Source organism: Gastrolobium bilobum, unplaced genomic scaffold (assembly GCF_033153095.1).
Source record: "Gastrolobium bilobum isolate Gb01-03AN ecotype WA unplaced genomic scaffold, APGP_CSIRO_Gbil_v1 utg7479, whole genome shotgun sequence".
Lineage (NCBI taxonomy): Eukaryota > Viridiplantae > Streptophyta > Magnoliopsida > Fabales > Fabaceae > Gastrolobium > Gastrolobium bilobum.
In genome coordinates, this window is record NW_026895985.1 from 161,766 (window position 1) to 175,270 (window position 13,505).

Sequence of the window (13,505 nt, forward strand, 5' to 3'; positions counted from 1 at the left end):
GACTCCTTTATTTCTTATCATCCTACCATTGGAACTCATACAATATCCATAGTTGATGGCTCACATACATCAGTTGCGGGTTCTGGTGACATAAACTTACAACAGTCCTTACATCTTAAGGATGTTCTTCATGTCCCTAAACTCTCCACGAATCTTCTTTCTATTCACAAAATTACAAAAGATTTGAATTGTATTGTAACCTTCTTCCCTACCCATTGTGTTTTTCAGGATCTCGCCACGGGGAAGATGATTGGTAGTGCTAAAGAGCAAGGTGAGCTGTACTATCTGGTGTCACAATCTCCCACAAATAAAGTAACAGATCACACCTTCATGTCTCATGGTCAATCAACTGCTGATTCTTTAATTTGGCTGCATCATAAGCGTTTGGGTCATCCTCCATTTAGTTTACTCAAATCTTTATTTCCGTCATTATTTTTGTCTAAGTCTGTTGAGTCTTTTCATTGTGATGTTTGTGAATTTGCTAAGCATCATCGTGTGTCTTTTCCTTCTAGTATTACTAAGAGTGTTGAACCTTTTGATCTTATTCATTCTGATGTTTGGGGTCCTTCTAAGGTCCCTCATTCTTCTGGAAATAAATGGTTTGTTTCTTTTATTGATGATTGCACTCGTGTAACTTGGGTTTACTTAATGCGTGAAAAGTCTGAGGTACCACAACTGTTCTTTCAATTTTATAAAATGATTGAGACTCAATTTTGTAAAAAAATCAAAAGACTAAGGACATATAATGGTACTGAATATGTCAATCATTATTTTTCTCAATTTATACAAAATCAAGGTATGATTCATGAACTTACTTGTGTAGACACCCCTCAACAAAATGGGGTTGCTGAAAGGAAAAATCGTCACCTTCTTGAAGTTGCTCGTGCCTTACTGTTTCAAACACATGTACCCAAATGCTATTGGGGAGATGTCATTCCTACTGCAGCGTTCTTGATCAATCGTCTACCCACTCGGGTTCTCGATCATGTAAGTCCTATTCACTCCATGACTTCTTTTTTTCCTTCTGTTCCAACTTTGCAAAGTCTTCCTCCTCGAGTGTTTGGGTGTGTTGTCTTTGTTCATATTCATAAACAGCATCGCAGTAAGTTGGATCCTAGGGCTCTTAAATGTGTCTTCCTTGGATATGCTCCTGATAAGAAGGGTTATAAGTGTTATCACCCTGGAAGTCGGAAATTTTTTGTTTCTATGGATGTTACATTTCAGGAATCTGAGTCCTTTTTCCAAGGTCCTCATCTTCAGGGGGAGAATAATTCACCAGAAGACTCCTCACCTTCCTTCTTTGAAACTTCGGTGTCTACTCCTTCACCTGTGTCAGTGTATCCTCCTCTTGTGTCTGTTCCTCCTGTGTCTGATCCTCTTGTGAGTAATCCTCTTGTGACTGATTCTCCTGTGATTGATACATCAAGTACACCAGAGATACGGAAGGTTATGACACCTGAAAGAAGGAAACAACCCACATTGTCTCAGCAGCAACCTCAATCGTCTGAACCACTGGTAAGTCCTGAATCTCATATTTCTGATCATGATGTTAATACTTCTGATGACTTACCCATTACTACTGATTCTGATGATTTACCCATTGCTCTTAGAAAAGGAAAAAGAGCTTGTCCCAAGAAATCTTGTCCCTCATGTCCCTCTTGTACTCAATACCCTATCTCCCATTTTGTTTCCTCTACTAATCTGTCTGTGCAGCACAAAAGCTTTGTTTCAGCACTAGACTCTATTGCAATCCCAAAATCAGTACATGAAGCCTTGAAAGATGGGAATTAGGCTCAAGCCATGCAAGAGGAGATGAATGCATTGGAGAAAAATAAAACATGGGAGGTTATTGATAGACCTACTGGAAAGAAAGCAGTAGGGTGCAGATGAGTTTATGCCCTGAAATATAATTCTGATGGAACTCTTGAGAGATACAAAGCTCGATTAGTTGCCAAAGGTTACTCTCAAACCTATGGCATTGATTATGAAGAAACATTTGCTCCAGTTGCAAAGATGAATACGGTGAGAGTTTTGTTATCCCTTGCTGCCCATTACAATTGAGATATAAACCAATTTGATGTGAAGAATGCTTTCCTCAATGGTGAGTTAGAAGAAGAAGTCTACATGGAAATTCCGCGTGGTTTTGATTCTGTGAAGGGAGAAAATAAAGTTTGTAAATTAAAAAAGGCCTTGTATGGATTGAAGCAGTCACCTCGTGCCTGGTTTGGAAAGTTTACTAAGGTTATGATGACCTTAGGATATAAACAAAGTCAAGGAGATCACACTCTTTTTTTCAAGCACTCCCAAAATGGGAAGCTTACTGTGCTCCTTGTATATGTTGATGATATTATTATCACAGGTGATGATTTTGTGGAGAGACAGATTCTGCAAACACGGCTTGCCTCTGAGTTTGAAGTCAAAGACCTTGGGAAACTGAGATATTTCCTAGGGATAGAAGTAGCTCATTCGAGCAAAGGAATCTTTATCAGCCAGAGGAAATATGTTCTTGATCTTCTCAAAGAAGCAGGAAAGCTCGGGTGTAAACCCTCTAATACTCCTATTAAGCAGAATCACAAGATGAGCTATGAAGAGGAGAGTCCTCCAGTTGATAAAGGACAATATCAACGGCTAGTTGAGAAATTGATATATTTGGCCCATACTAGACCAGACTTAGCTTATGTTGTTAGTGTTGTCAGTCAGTTTATGCACGATCCAAAGAAGAAACATATGCAGGCAGTAGAGAGAATTCTTCAGTATCTGAAAGGTACTCCTGGTAAAGGGTTGTTATTCAGACGTGATGACAATCTATCTTTAGAAGTCTACACAGATGCTGATTATGCTGGATCTGTGACTGACCGTCGTTCTACCACTGGTTATTGCATGTTTCTTTGTGGTAACTTGGTGACATGGAGAAGTAAGAAACAAGATGTGGTCGCCAGATCAAGTGCAGAAGCTGAATTTCGAGCTATGGCTCAAGGCATTTGTGAGTTACTGTGGCTGAAAATTGTACTTGATGATCTAAAAATAAAATGTGAGGGACCAATGAAGCTGCTATGTGATAATAAGTCCGCTATTTGTATAGCTCATAATCAAGTTCAACATGATCGGACTAAACATATTGAGGTCGACCGCCATTTCATCAAAGAGAAACTTGATAGCGGGTTGATTACCACTCCATACATTCCCACTGGGCGTCAATTAGCTGATCTATTGACAAAGGGGCTTCCTTCAGATAGATTTCAAGAACTTGCTAGCAAGCTGGGAATGATAAATATCTATTCCTCAGCTTGAGGGGGAGTGTTGTAAATAGTAATTATGTAGTCATTTATTAGTAATTATGTAGTCATTTATTTGTATTTATTTAGTCCGTTACTTGTATATTGGGCCAAGCCCATTAGGTCAAAATTAGGTCAAGAAGTCTCTATAAATAGAGACCCCTATGTACAGATTCAAATACATTTCAATAATATTTCAAATACCCTTTTCTTTCAAGTTGGAATTTGCATGAAAAATTAACAAGGAATGAAAAATTACTTTTGCTTTATATTTATATTATGAATTTTGAATATTTGATTGATTATATGAATTATTATAGGTTGCTATATATATTAAATACAAACTATATTATATATATATATATTAAAAATATTATTTAATATTAAAACGTGTCCTAACATATCAAAATCCAATATTTTTTAGAATTAACGTATTGGAGGGTGTCGTGTTACGTAGCTTGTATCAATTCCAGTGCAATATATGCCGTGAGTTTTGGTTTGGAATATTTTTAGGGGGTGTTTGGTAGGTGGATTTTTTTGAGAATGCTAAGAAAATGGTAGATGAGATTCACAAATGACCATATTTGATATGGAGTAGGGAAAATTTTTTGTAGTGTAAAAATGAAAAAAAAAATGTCCACTTGGGAATATCACCTTGTAACACCCCAAATTCTAACAATTTATAATAGCATAAATAAATTCAATAATTTTATAAATAACAGCGGAAGTTCAAAATAATCGAATTTGGGAAGTGCTACCGCCGCACCTGTACAGGGACAAGTGCAAGGCTAACTCTATTACATTCAAATAAAAATCTAAGACTACAGTTTTTTTTTTATACATAATATTTATTACAGCTAGAAATCCTGAGTCGTATCCTCACTGCCCAATGCTAGCCCCATCCTTGCAACCTGATTTACTGAAAATCTGCTCCCCCGCGGCCGCAGGATCATTGCAGTCAACAAACACGAAAGTCAGCAAAGCTGGTAATCCCAATCAAGATACAAAACGAGGATAATATAACCCAATATCAATCAAGACATTTATTTAAGAATAATCAACATAATCAACTCAATTAATATTTCGAATATGTCATTTATTCATAACTCAAGCAATATTCAAATATGTCATTTAATCATAATCAAGTAATAATTCAAATAAGAAATTTAATCATAAATCAAGCAATAATTCAAATAAGTCATTTAATCATAACTCAAATCAAGTATTAATATCATTATTAATCATGTTTAAGATTATTTAGTCCATTTAGTGTATAAGGGTAATTGTCAACTAACATATTTAGCACAACATTAATCATAATATTACATAAATGGTAATATTCACAATTCAATGACATTCATCATAATCAAATCAAATGACGTTTCATTATTAATCATGTTTAAGTTCATTGTACTTAGTGGGAAGAGAACCATGGTAGACCCGGGAAACCCTGCCAGTCTACCTCGTGACCCGGGAAAAAACCACTGTTACCAGCCACGTATAATCAAAATTGGCCATAATCAATTCACATCTTCCTAGTGTGCACACCTCTTCCCAAAGTTGCTGCTAGTACCCCGGGAAAAAACCACTGTTACCAGATACCACTTTGGGAAGAACGGATATAATCTTTTTCACATCAGTTTCACATCGGAGGCATAAAGCCCAAAAGTTGTGTTCATCACCTTGGGAGGTACCGTCCCAAAGCTATCCTCCCACCATTAATTTATTACAAACAAACACAATCAGGAAAGATTCAATCATAATTATTTATTCTTTAAGTATCATCATCTCTAAATGATTTACTCAAGGGCATTATAATTTTCCAAAGTATCATAATTCAAACAACTATTATCATAAATTTTTGAATTTATATAACAATTCAAATCTTCAACATTCATCATAGTAAAATCCAAATCCGATCATCATAATAACTTTCCAATTTATTCAAGGATATGATAATTCAAATCTTCAACACTCATCATAGTAAAATCCAAATCCGATCATCATCATAACTTTCCAATTTATTCAAGGATATGATAATTCAAATTTTCGACATTCATCACAGTAAAATCCAAATCCGATCATCATCATAACTTTCCAATTTATTCAAGGAGATGATAATTCAAATCTTCAACATTCATCACAGTAAAATCCAAATATGATCCTCATCATAACTTTCCAATTTATTCAAGGATATAATAATTCAAATCTTCAACTTTCATCGTAGAAAAATCCAAATCCAATCATCGTCATTCATACAATCACATCACATCAATTATCATAATTATTCAATCATAAAATATGAAAATTCAATCATATCCATTTATTCTCAAAATAAAAATTCTATTATTTTTTTTTCAATAAAAATTTCCTAAATATCACATGTAATAATTCGAATTTAAGAAACGTGATATAAATAATTTCATATAAAACTAACCTAAGAACACCTAGAGATTAGGATTACATATATCAAAATTCATATCAATATAACCTATGACTCTCTAGGGATTAGGATTACATATATCAAAATTCATATCAATATAACCTATGACTCTCTAGAGATTAGGATTACCTGGTCTCCGTTTTCGCTAACTTCTAGAAGAAAAGAGTAATTTGGGGCAGAGAACCAGTTGGTAACCAGAAGAATATAAAATAAATTAAACTAAGTTTTTTGAACTAAGAAGAGAGAATAGTAGAGGAGAAATGTTGAAGAGTGAATTAGTTTGGTTAGGCTAGACCTCTATTTATAGTTGAAGTTTTGGGCTCAGATATGGGTTTCGTGCATTTATTTCCTTTTTCTTTATTAATGTATCTGGCTCAGATATTGGCTTTATACATTACTGACTCAATGCTGACTCATTATTGACTCATCATATCTAATCAAATTACCAATCAACATTACCAATCAATCATTACCAATCAAACATTACCAATCAATCATTACCAATCGAACATTATCAATCGAACATTATCAATCAATCATTATTAATCAAACATAAATACAGAAATCATCAATCAATTAATAAATCAATTAATCATAATTTATCATCTATATATATATATATATATATATATATATATAATTATATATTATCACATAAATCAAATAATATTACTATTATTATCTTACCTCTTATTATTTTAACTATTATTAACTCATTAATTAAAAATATTAAATACCAATATTATTAATTACAAAAATACTAAATATCATTATTATCCAAAAATATTTATTATTATATTATTATTATTATTTTATTAAAAGAAAATATGGGGTATTACACACCTTGATGGTGGTATTTTGATTCTCCCAGCAAACTCAAACTTATAGCAATTTTACACCAAAACTTTTCCGATAATATTTCGGTTTACTAAACAACTTTTTTTAACTTTCTCAGAAAAATCACTTTCTCACCATTTCCTCAATAATTGTGTTCCATGGTAATTTTGTTTTTCTCCTCCCCCTTTGTAAATGAGGATGTTTTTAATGTGCCAAAAACACAAAATGCTACAGTGGTATCAACTTAATGGGTTCCTCTTTTTTATAGTAAACATATAATGTTCCTTTTGTTTTGATAGTAAAATCCAATGTAGGATTTTCCTCCATTAGATTTTCTTTTGATTCCTTTCCATTTCCTTGCTTCTTCTGGGAAGCTCAATCTAGATATATGTAGTGCAGATTGCTCTTGATTTGTGACCTAGATTATAGATAATTTCTTTAGTAAGAATGATGTCAATTGGCATTTATTTATAAGATTTTTCTGGTATCTCTTTGAATGAACTCTTGATCAATGGTGGAGACAGGTAATTGCAAGTGACGATTCATGTTCCTTCTCAATATTTGTGGCTTCTATTATATCCAGGTAATGCCACCTGCTCACCCCCATTTTTTTAATGTTACATCTCCTTTAAACTTCTTAAAATTTCTAGTACTCTAGTGTTTTTAACAATTTGTAAATCATAGGATACTAATTTAGTTGTATAATTTCTACAACTTGCTGCAACTGTACTATGAACTCACTGTAGCTAAATAAAACAATTTAAATTTGTTAATCATAAAAATCATTTACGATTTTTTACTTAATAGCTTAAGCTTTTTTGGAAAATTGGTTGAGATAAAATTTATTCTTGTGAATAATTCTATATGGACAACTTTTAGAGACAAAAAATATAGTTGGTATTGTTAGATGGTATTTGACTTGCGCAAACAGGTTAATATAATGGTGCTGAAATGAGATCTGGAAATTCGTTTCTGTGACTCTTTTATGTGTAGAACTAGTAACGGGCTAAGGCTAAGGCTAAGGCTAAGGCTAATGCTATGCGCACAACTTGTAGATACACAAAGAAAGAGGCTAAAACTAGGTGCATGTTATTTGTGTGAATTTATGCCAAAAAAGTGTTATCTTAACCTTGTAGATGTAAAAATGATTTTTTATTTTATTTTATCCGTATAGGCATTACTATGAAACCAACTCCTCGGACATTATCGCAATTAGAAATTCTCTCACCTTTTCCAATTGAATTAAGTGATAAGACTGACATGAACTTATAATATCCAACATTATCCGTAGTAGTATATTGTTTAAGAACAATTTGAACATTTAAGGACTCAATCAAAACTTTTTATTTGAGGCTGTATTTAGGTACATTTGCCCCACCTGAGTTTCAAGTAGTCGATTATGCTATCCAATCAGTTCATAAACATGCATGTTAGGCCATTAGCTCAAAGATTCCATTCCGCTGAGAATGCTTTTGCTTGAAACAATATGCATGTGGATTAGAAAAGTATATTGGTCCCGTTTGATATGATGAGTTTCGCTGAAAGCTTAATCTAGAAGTGCCAAGACATCAACTGATGGCAGCTTACATCATGGTAACCTCCATCAGAAGTCCTAGAAAGTTGTGAAGATGCCAGAAGATGATAAGTTAACTCCTGCTGGAGAGGCTGGAATTTCTAGTTGTATTTTACATATTTTTCTGCACTTTTGAGTTTTATTCTAACTTTATGCTTTGAATAATATAAACTTTTACATATACTTCGTATAGTATGTGCAAATACTGATTTCTTAATTATAAATCAAGAATCTTATTTGAGGTCTTTCCATTTTCACATCTATTAGTAAATTGTGGATTTTGAATGAACTTCAGGCTTCAGCTATATTTGAGAGAAAAGGTCAATAAGTCATACAACTTGTTTTAGGAGATTCTTTTTGGGATCTTACTGAAGACCTCAAGAATTTTCAAGGAGAGGAGATTTTGGATTGTGGCTCGGAACTTGAAAGCCAGAAGTAGAGGGAAGAAGAGAAGCATAAGCTGTTTCTACTTGCTTCTAAATTCCAAAATTTCCAATTCATTGATTGTTCTTTCTAAGGCATTTCAAATAATAGTCAAACTTTTGCTGTTTCATTTATCTGTCTTCCTTGTCTATTTCCATGAGAAAACAATTCAAAGTGTGACAAATAATTGTTGTAAAATAATGTATAGAACTAAAATTGAATGGCAGCTGACAGCAGAAGAAACTGCATTTTGTTCCTTTGTTTAGTGAATGGGACACCAAATGACATACACTTGAAACAATTCTGATGCTGGAGCTCCTCTTAAGAATTCGGAACAAAGATTCCAACATAGCCAACCCCCACAATGAAGAAGGCAATAGATTGCAGGAAAAGATATATGAAGTAGTGATTTTTGCCAAAGGTAAGATCGTAGCATCCACAGAAAAAAAGATAGGCCCCCACCCCAAGTTCCAGGTAATGAAGTCTGTTCATCATCAACAAACAAGTAGACAAGGTGAAATAGTTAATGCTAATTAGTAAAAAAAAAACACATTTTAAGGTGTATACAGAATGACTGCTATCATGCAAAATGCATACACCAAATTCCAATTTAAGGAAATCAACTGAACTCATGTCTACGTTGTTCATTCTATGGGACTACAGATATAATAATCGTAATCTCTAGTTAAATTTTCAGTTATAAATAATGGCAAGTTAGCAAAATTAGACTATCCTTCTTATAAGTATTGAAAACTCACCTTCCATCAATCCTGATACGAGGCTTCCTAGCTGCTTTGCCACCAGATTTTGTTTTGAGAGCATCTCCCAATTTCTCAGTAACTACCCATTCATTTACTCTCCCTGCCTCTAGCAAACCTATAAGTGTTGCTTTGGTCCTATGCATTGACATAACATTTTCAAAAAGTATCCAGAATACCAATAAGTGAAGTGACCTGCACAAAATGTATATGAAAAGTTACTTACAAATGAACACAAGAAAACCTTGCCTGCAAAATTTTGCCAACTTAAAATGCTTACCTTGGAGTTCCAACAGCATTAAGGAGTGTAATGATAGAAGGTATGTAGACAGCACCCCACTTGGGGACTTCCACTTCTGGAACTAAAACAGTTGCTGGCAAAACGACACAGTAGAATACAAATGTGACCACATGGGCTACAATCTTCCGGACAAAGAAAAAACTATAAATCACATAAAACTTCTTCCACAGGGAAACTTTCTGCACAATATGGTAAAACAGGAATTAGAGGAGAAGATGGATAATAAAAATTTGACTTCTTAAAACAAAATTATGAACATTACAAGGAAACTGATACCTTGTTTCTTATGATTTCCATTGCCATTTTCCTGAAAAGATTAGCTGGACCACATGACCACCTGTGCTGCTGATAACGGTAGGCTTTGAAGGTACTAGGCAATTCATTTTTTACCTAAATTTATTTAGATAAGTTGTTATATAAAATAAACAATTAAATTAAGTATAGGAAAAAAGACTCAACAGAAACTTGAAGTGTGATTCAATGATACCTTAAGGTCACTAAGATACACAAACTTCCAGCCTTTGAGACCAGCTCGTACAGCCAGGTCCATATCTTCCACTGTTGTGCGGTCCTTCCAACCACCAGCTTCATTTAGTGCTGAAATTCTCCAAACACCAGCTGTGCCTGCACCATATCATCTACTTTCACATGACTGGTTCTACCCAATGAAATATATCTCTACAATTTTCGTTTTACTAAATCTATCAATCAGTAATAGTAGGGAAATGATTTACCATTGAAGCCAAAGAAGGCATAGGTTGAGGACCCAACTTCCTGCTCTACAAGGAAATGATAGTCCAATGACATCTCTTGCATTCTTGTCATTAAGCATTCATCAGCATTAACTGCAATAAACAAGGAGTATTAGTGTCATACCTTCCCAAATGCATCTACTGCATTCTACACTGTGACAAATTCATGGCATCTAAAGCGGAATCAATTTGTTTTGTTAGATTTTCGTAGCTAAGAAGACATCAGTATCAGTCCTTATAACAAAACTGTTGATTTGATTGAGTGTAATTAACTTTTATTCTACAAAGCACTGACACTAAATAAGGAGGTGCATGAGAAATCAGTTTTTTTTTTTTTTTTTAATTTCTAAAGCATTCATGCACTAAGGAGCTTTATGAAGGTTTAACTTTAATGAGCAAAGTTACCGAATTTCCATCGAGCTTGGACAAGTGCAACTTCTGGGTTGTGAGCAAGGAATGGAATGGTTCGCCAAAGGAAGTTAGGCTCAGGTTGGAAATCAGCATCAAAGATGGCCACATAGTCACACAGTTTGACATAGCTGTGCTTCATGCCTTCTTTGAGAGCCCCAGCTTTGTAACCATTTCTGTTCTCTCTGATCTCATACTTTATGTTTATGCCTTTGCTAGCCCATCTCTGGCATTCCACTTCCACCATATTCTATGGTGTTTTGGTAAAAAGAAAAGAAACAAAAAGGTTAAGTGAGCACAAGACTCTGGTCAGAGAACTGGGACTGTATAAATTTGTTGTGTCAGTTTTTACATGGATTTTAGTCAATATAAATAATCCAGAATCATTAGTTATTTTTTACAGCAAAGAGCTAAGATTGAAGCCTGGAATTTTCTGACAGAAAGTAGTTTTGTTATTAAATGTAATTTGTAAAGGAGATGCTTCCATGCAAATTGACCTAGATGATTAGCTAAGATTCTGTTGACTAAGGGAAAAAGAAAATAGAAATATTTGTTTAACTATTGCAAGATAAAGAAGCAAATTATCAGTTAACTTTATTAGTAGGGGATGATTAGACCTTAATGATTGGGTCTGTTGAATCATCAAGAACTTGAATAATAATTCTATCAGATGGCCATGATAGCCCACATGCAGCTCCAATTGATAATTGATACACCTGCAAGCAATGGAACAGTACCCACAAAAACCTTAACTTCAGCAAAATTTATTATTTTCTATTTCAAGCAACAATCTATGTCATAACAGGTTTTATTAAATGGGATAACTTCACCTCCTTCTCATTGTACATTGGAATTTGCACCAGAACCATTGGGTATGCAGAGTTTCCAAGCTCAAGGTCATCCCTGAGTGGCTCCCATTTGTAATGCTTCTCAGGCTTGTGCCCAAACAACTTCAGAAAGACTATGACCACACCCATGTAAACTCTCTCCACAAATAGCATAACTGACATGGATAGGCACGAAAACACTAACAATTTCAGCACTGGAACGATCAAGGGTGCCCTGGCTTGCTGCCAAACCAATCCCATTTGGCTTGCAATGCCATAATGCACACCTTCAAACGAAGCTGTTGATGAAAGCCGATCCATTTGAAGGGCTTTCTTGGTTTCTCTTTGAGAGACAAAGTGCACTTAGAATGGTGACTATATAAAAGAATGTGATATCACTATTTGTGCTTGTGTTTTGTAGAAGGAGGTAATGGTTTCTAGTTGGCTTTGCGAAAAGAACACGAATGGTTTGTAGTTTTCACTTTTGGTCATTCATTGATTGTTGCTTAGGAGTTACGTTAAGGCAACAAGGAAGAGCTAGAGTCAGTGAGCACTATAATAGCACTGTGCCTAATATGCACACCCACTGAACTAGCTAGTTGTGCTCCATGTGCCAGATTTAGTCACAACCAATGTGACCAAATGGAGCAAACGTATATTGCAATGCTTTTCAAGTTCTCTCTACTCGTTTATTATCAATGAGTGAGAGAGACAGAGAAAGAAAAATATCTGGGTGTCTTTCACTTCTTAGACATTGCTCTATTTTGATTTCAATAAGAGAAGAACAATGTGTAAAGTATTTATATTAAGAAATTGCAAAGTTTGTACCAAAGAAAATAAAAAATAAAAAATTGCAAAGCAATTAATCAATTATGATAAGATGGATTATAGACAACTAGCTTGAAAGTTGAAACCAGAAACGAGTGTCACATTCTAGTAGCGTTTGTGGTTAACAGGACATTATAATTTATAATATAGAGCAGTGGTTTCTACAAAGCAAGTCATTATTTCCTTTCAGCAAAGTTTGGTATTTTTGTATAAAAAAGATGTTTAATGCGAGTTTGGATTTAGGGACATTATTCTCTTGAAGAAATAATCATTTTTTTTTACTCTTTTTAAAGAGCTTTTAAAAAAAATAAAAATAAACAGAAACAAACATTCACTTAGTTCCTAAAGACATAGGTAATATCATTTTAGTAATGAAATTTTTTTAATATCAAGTCACTTGATCATTAAAAATGAAAAAAAAAATCAATAAACTTTTTTCTTAGTACATAACATGAATAAAACTTTTGATTTAGGGAAAAAGTTAATAACACCATCCTTAATTCCTTATTTCGATTATGATACATTTTTTTCTCTGTCGTAACGTGGAAGTTTATTGCTAATTAATGGGTTTGCTTGCTTGATTGTAACTGTTGACTATCACCGTTGGAAAGAGGTTCCAAGTTGTGGTGATTATATGTATTCTTTTAAAAAGCTATCAATTTGGTTATTATCCATTATCGATATGAGTAATATAAAAAATAAAACTTGGTTTAGGATAATATTAAAGAACTTAACTACAACCATGGTCCATGGTGCAATACAGTACAAGATCAATATGCATAGATAAAGAGCAATGAATAGTATACCTTCAAAATGTGTTAACAGCTTCCAATGGTTTGGCTTCACAAACAGGAGGCAACATGTAAAGCATGCATTCATTATTTGAAAAAGCATCCTATAAACCATGCAATTCCGATAATCGGTCATTAGAACTGAAATGGTCAATAAAGATATATGTCTATACACATGTTTTATATAATGTTAAAGGGAACTCTAGTGTTGGTTTAGACCATTGATTGTTTGAAGTTATCATTATTGTCATAAGAATAGCTTTTGTACTTTTGAGTTTGTGGGGATCAT

General features: G+C 33.9%; 1 protein-coding gene across 1 annotated transcript; it reads right to left on the reverse strand.

Annotated features, from left to right (window-relative positions):
* Positions 1-8,872: 8,872 nt before the first annotated feature.
* On the reverse strand, positions 8,873-11,795 carry LOC133297127 (glucomannan 4-beta-mannosyltransferase 9-like). Its single transcript, XM_061496195.1, has 9 exons — positions 11,601-11,795; positions 11,388-11,486; positions 10,768-11,020; positions 10,345-10,455; positions 10,098-10,234; positions 9,887-10,000; positions 9,590-9,789; positions 9,310-9,504; positions 8,873-9,035 (listed from the first exon to the last, which is right to left on the reverse strand). The coding sequence occupies exons 1-9, from the start codon at positions 11,778-11,780 to the stop codon at positions 8,873-8,875; spliced, it is 1,452 nt and encodes a 483-aa protein (XP_061352179.1). The 5' UTR covers positions 11,781-11,795.
* Between the last annotated feature and the right edge of the window lie 1,710 nt (positions 11,796-13,505).

Bases quoted from the DNA above. Each gene is read 5' to 3' on its own strand.
- LOC133297127 (XM_061496195.1), bottom strand. From the start codon at position 11,780: ATGTCAGTTATGCTATTTGTGGAGAGAGTTTACATGGGTGTGGTCATA. The intron at 10,235-10,344 runs GTAAATCATTTC...GATATGGTGCAG, and splicing joins TGCCTTCTTTGGCTTCAATG to GCACAGCTGGTGTTTGGAGA. The intron at 9,036-9,309 runs GTGAGTTTTCAA...GATGATGAACAG, and splicing joins CGTATCAGGATTGATGGAAG to ACTTCATTACCTGGAACTTG.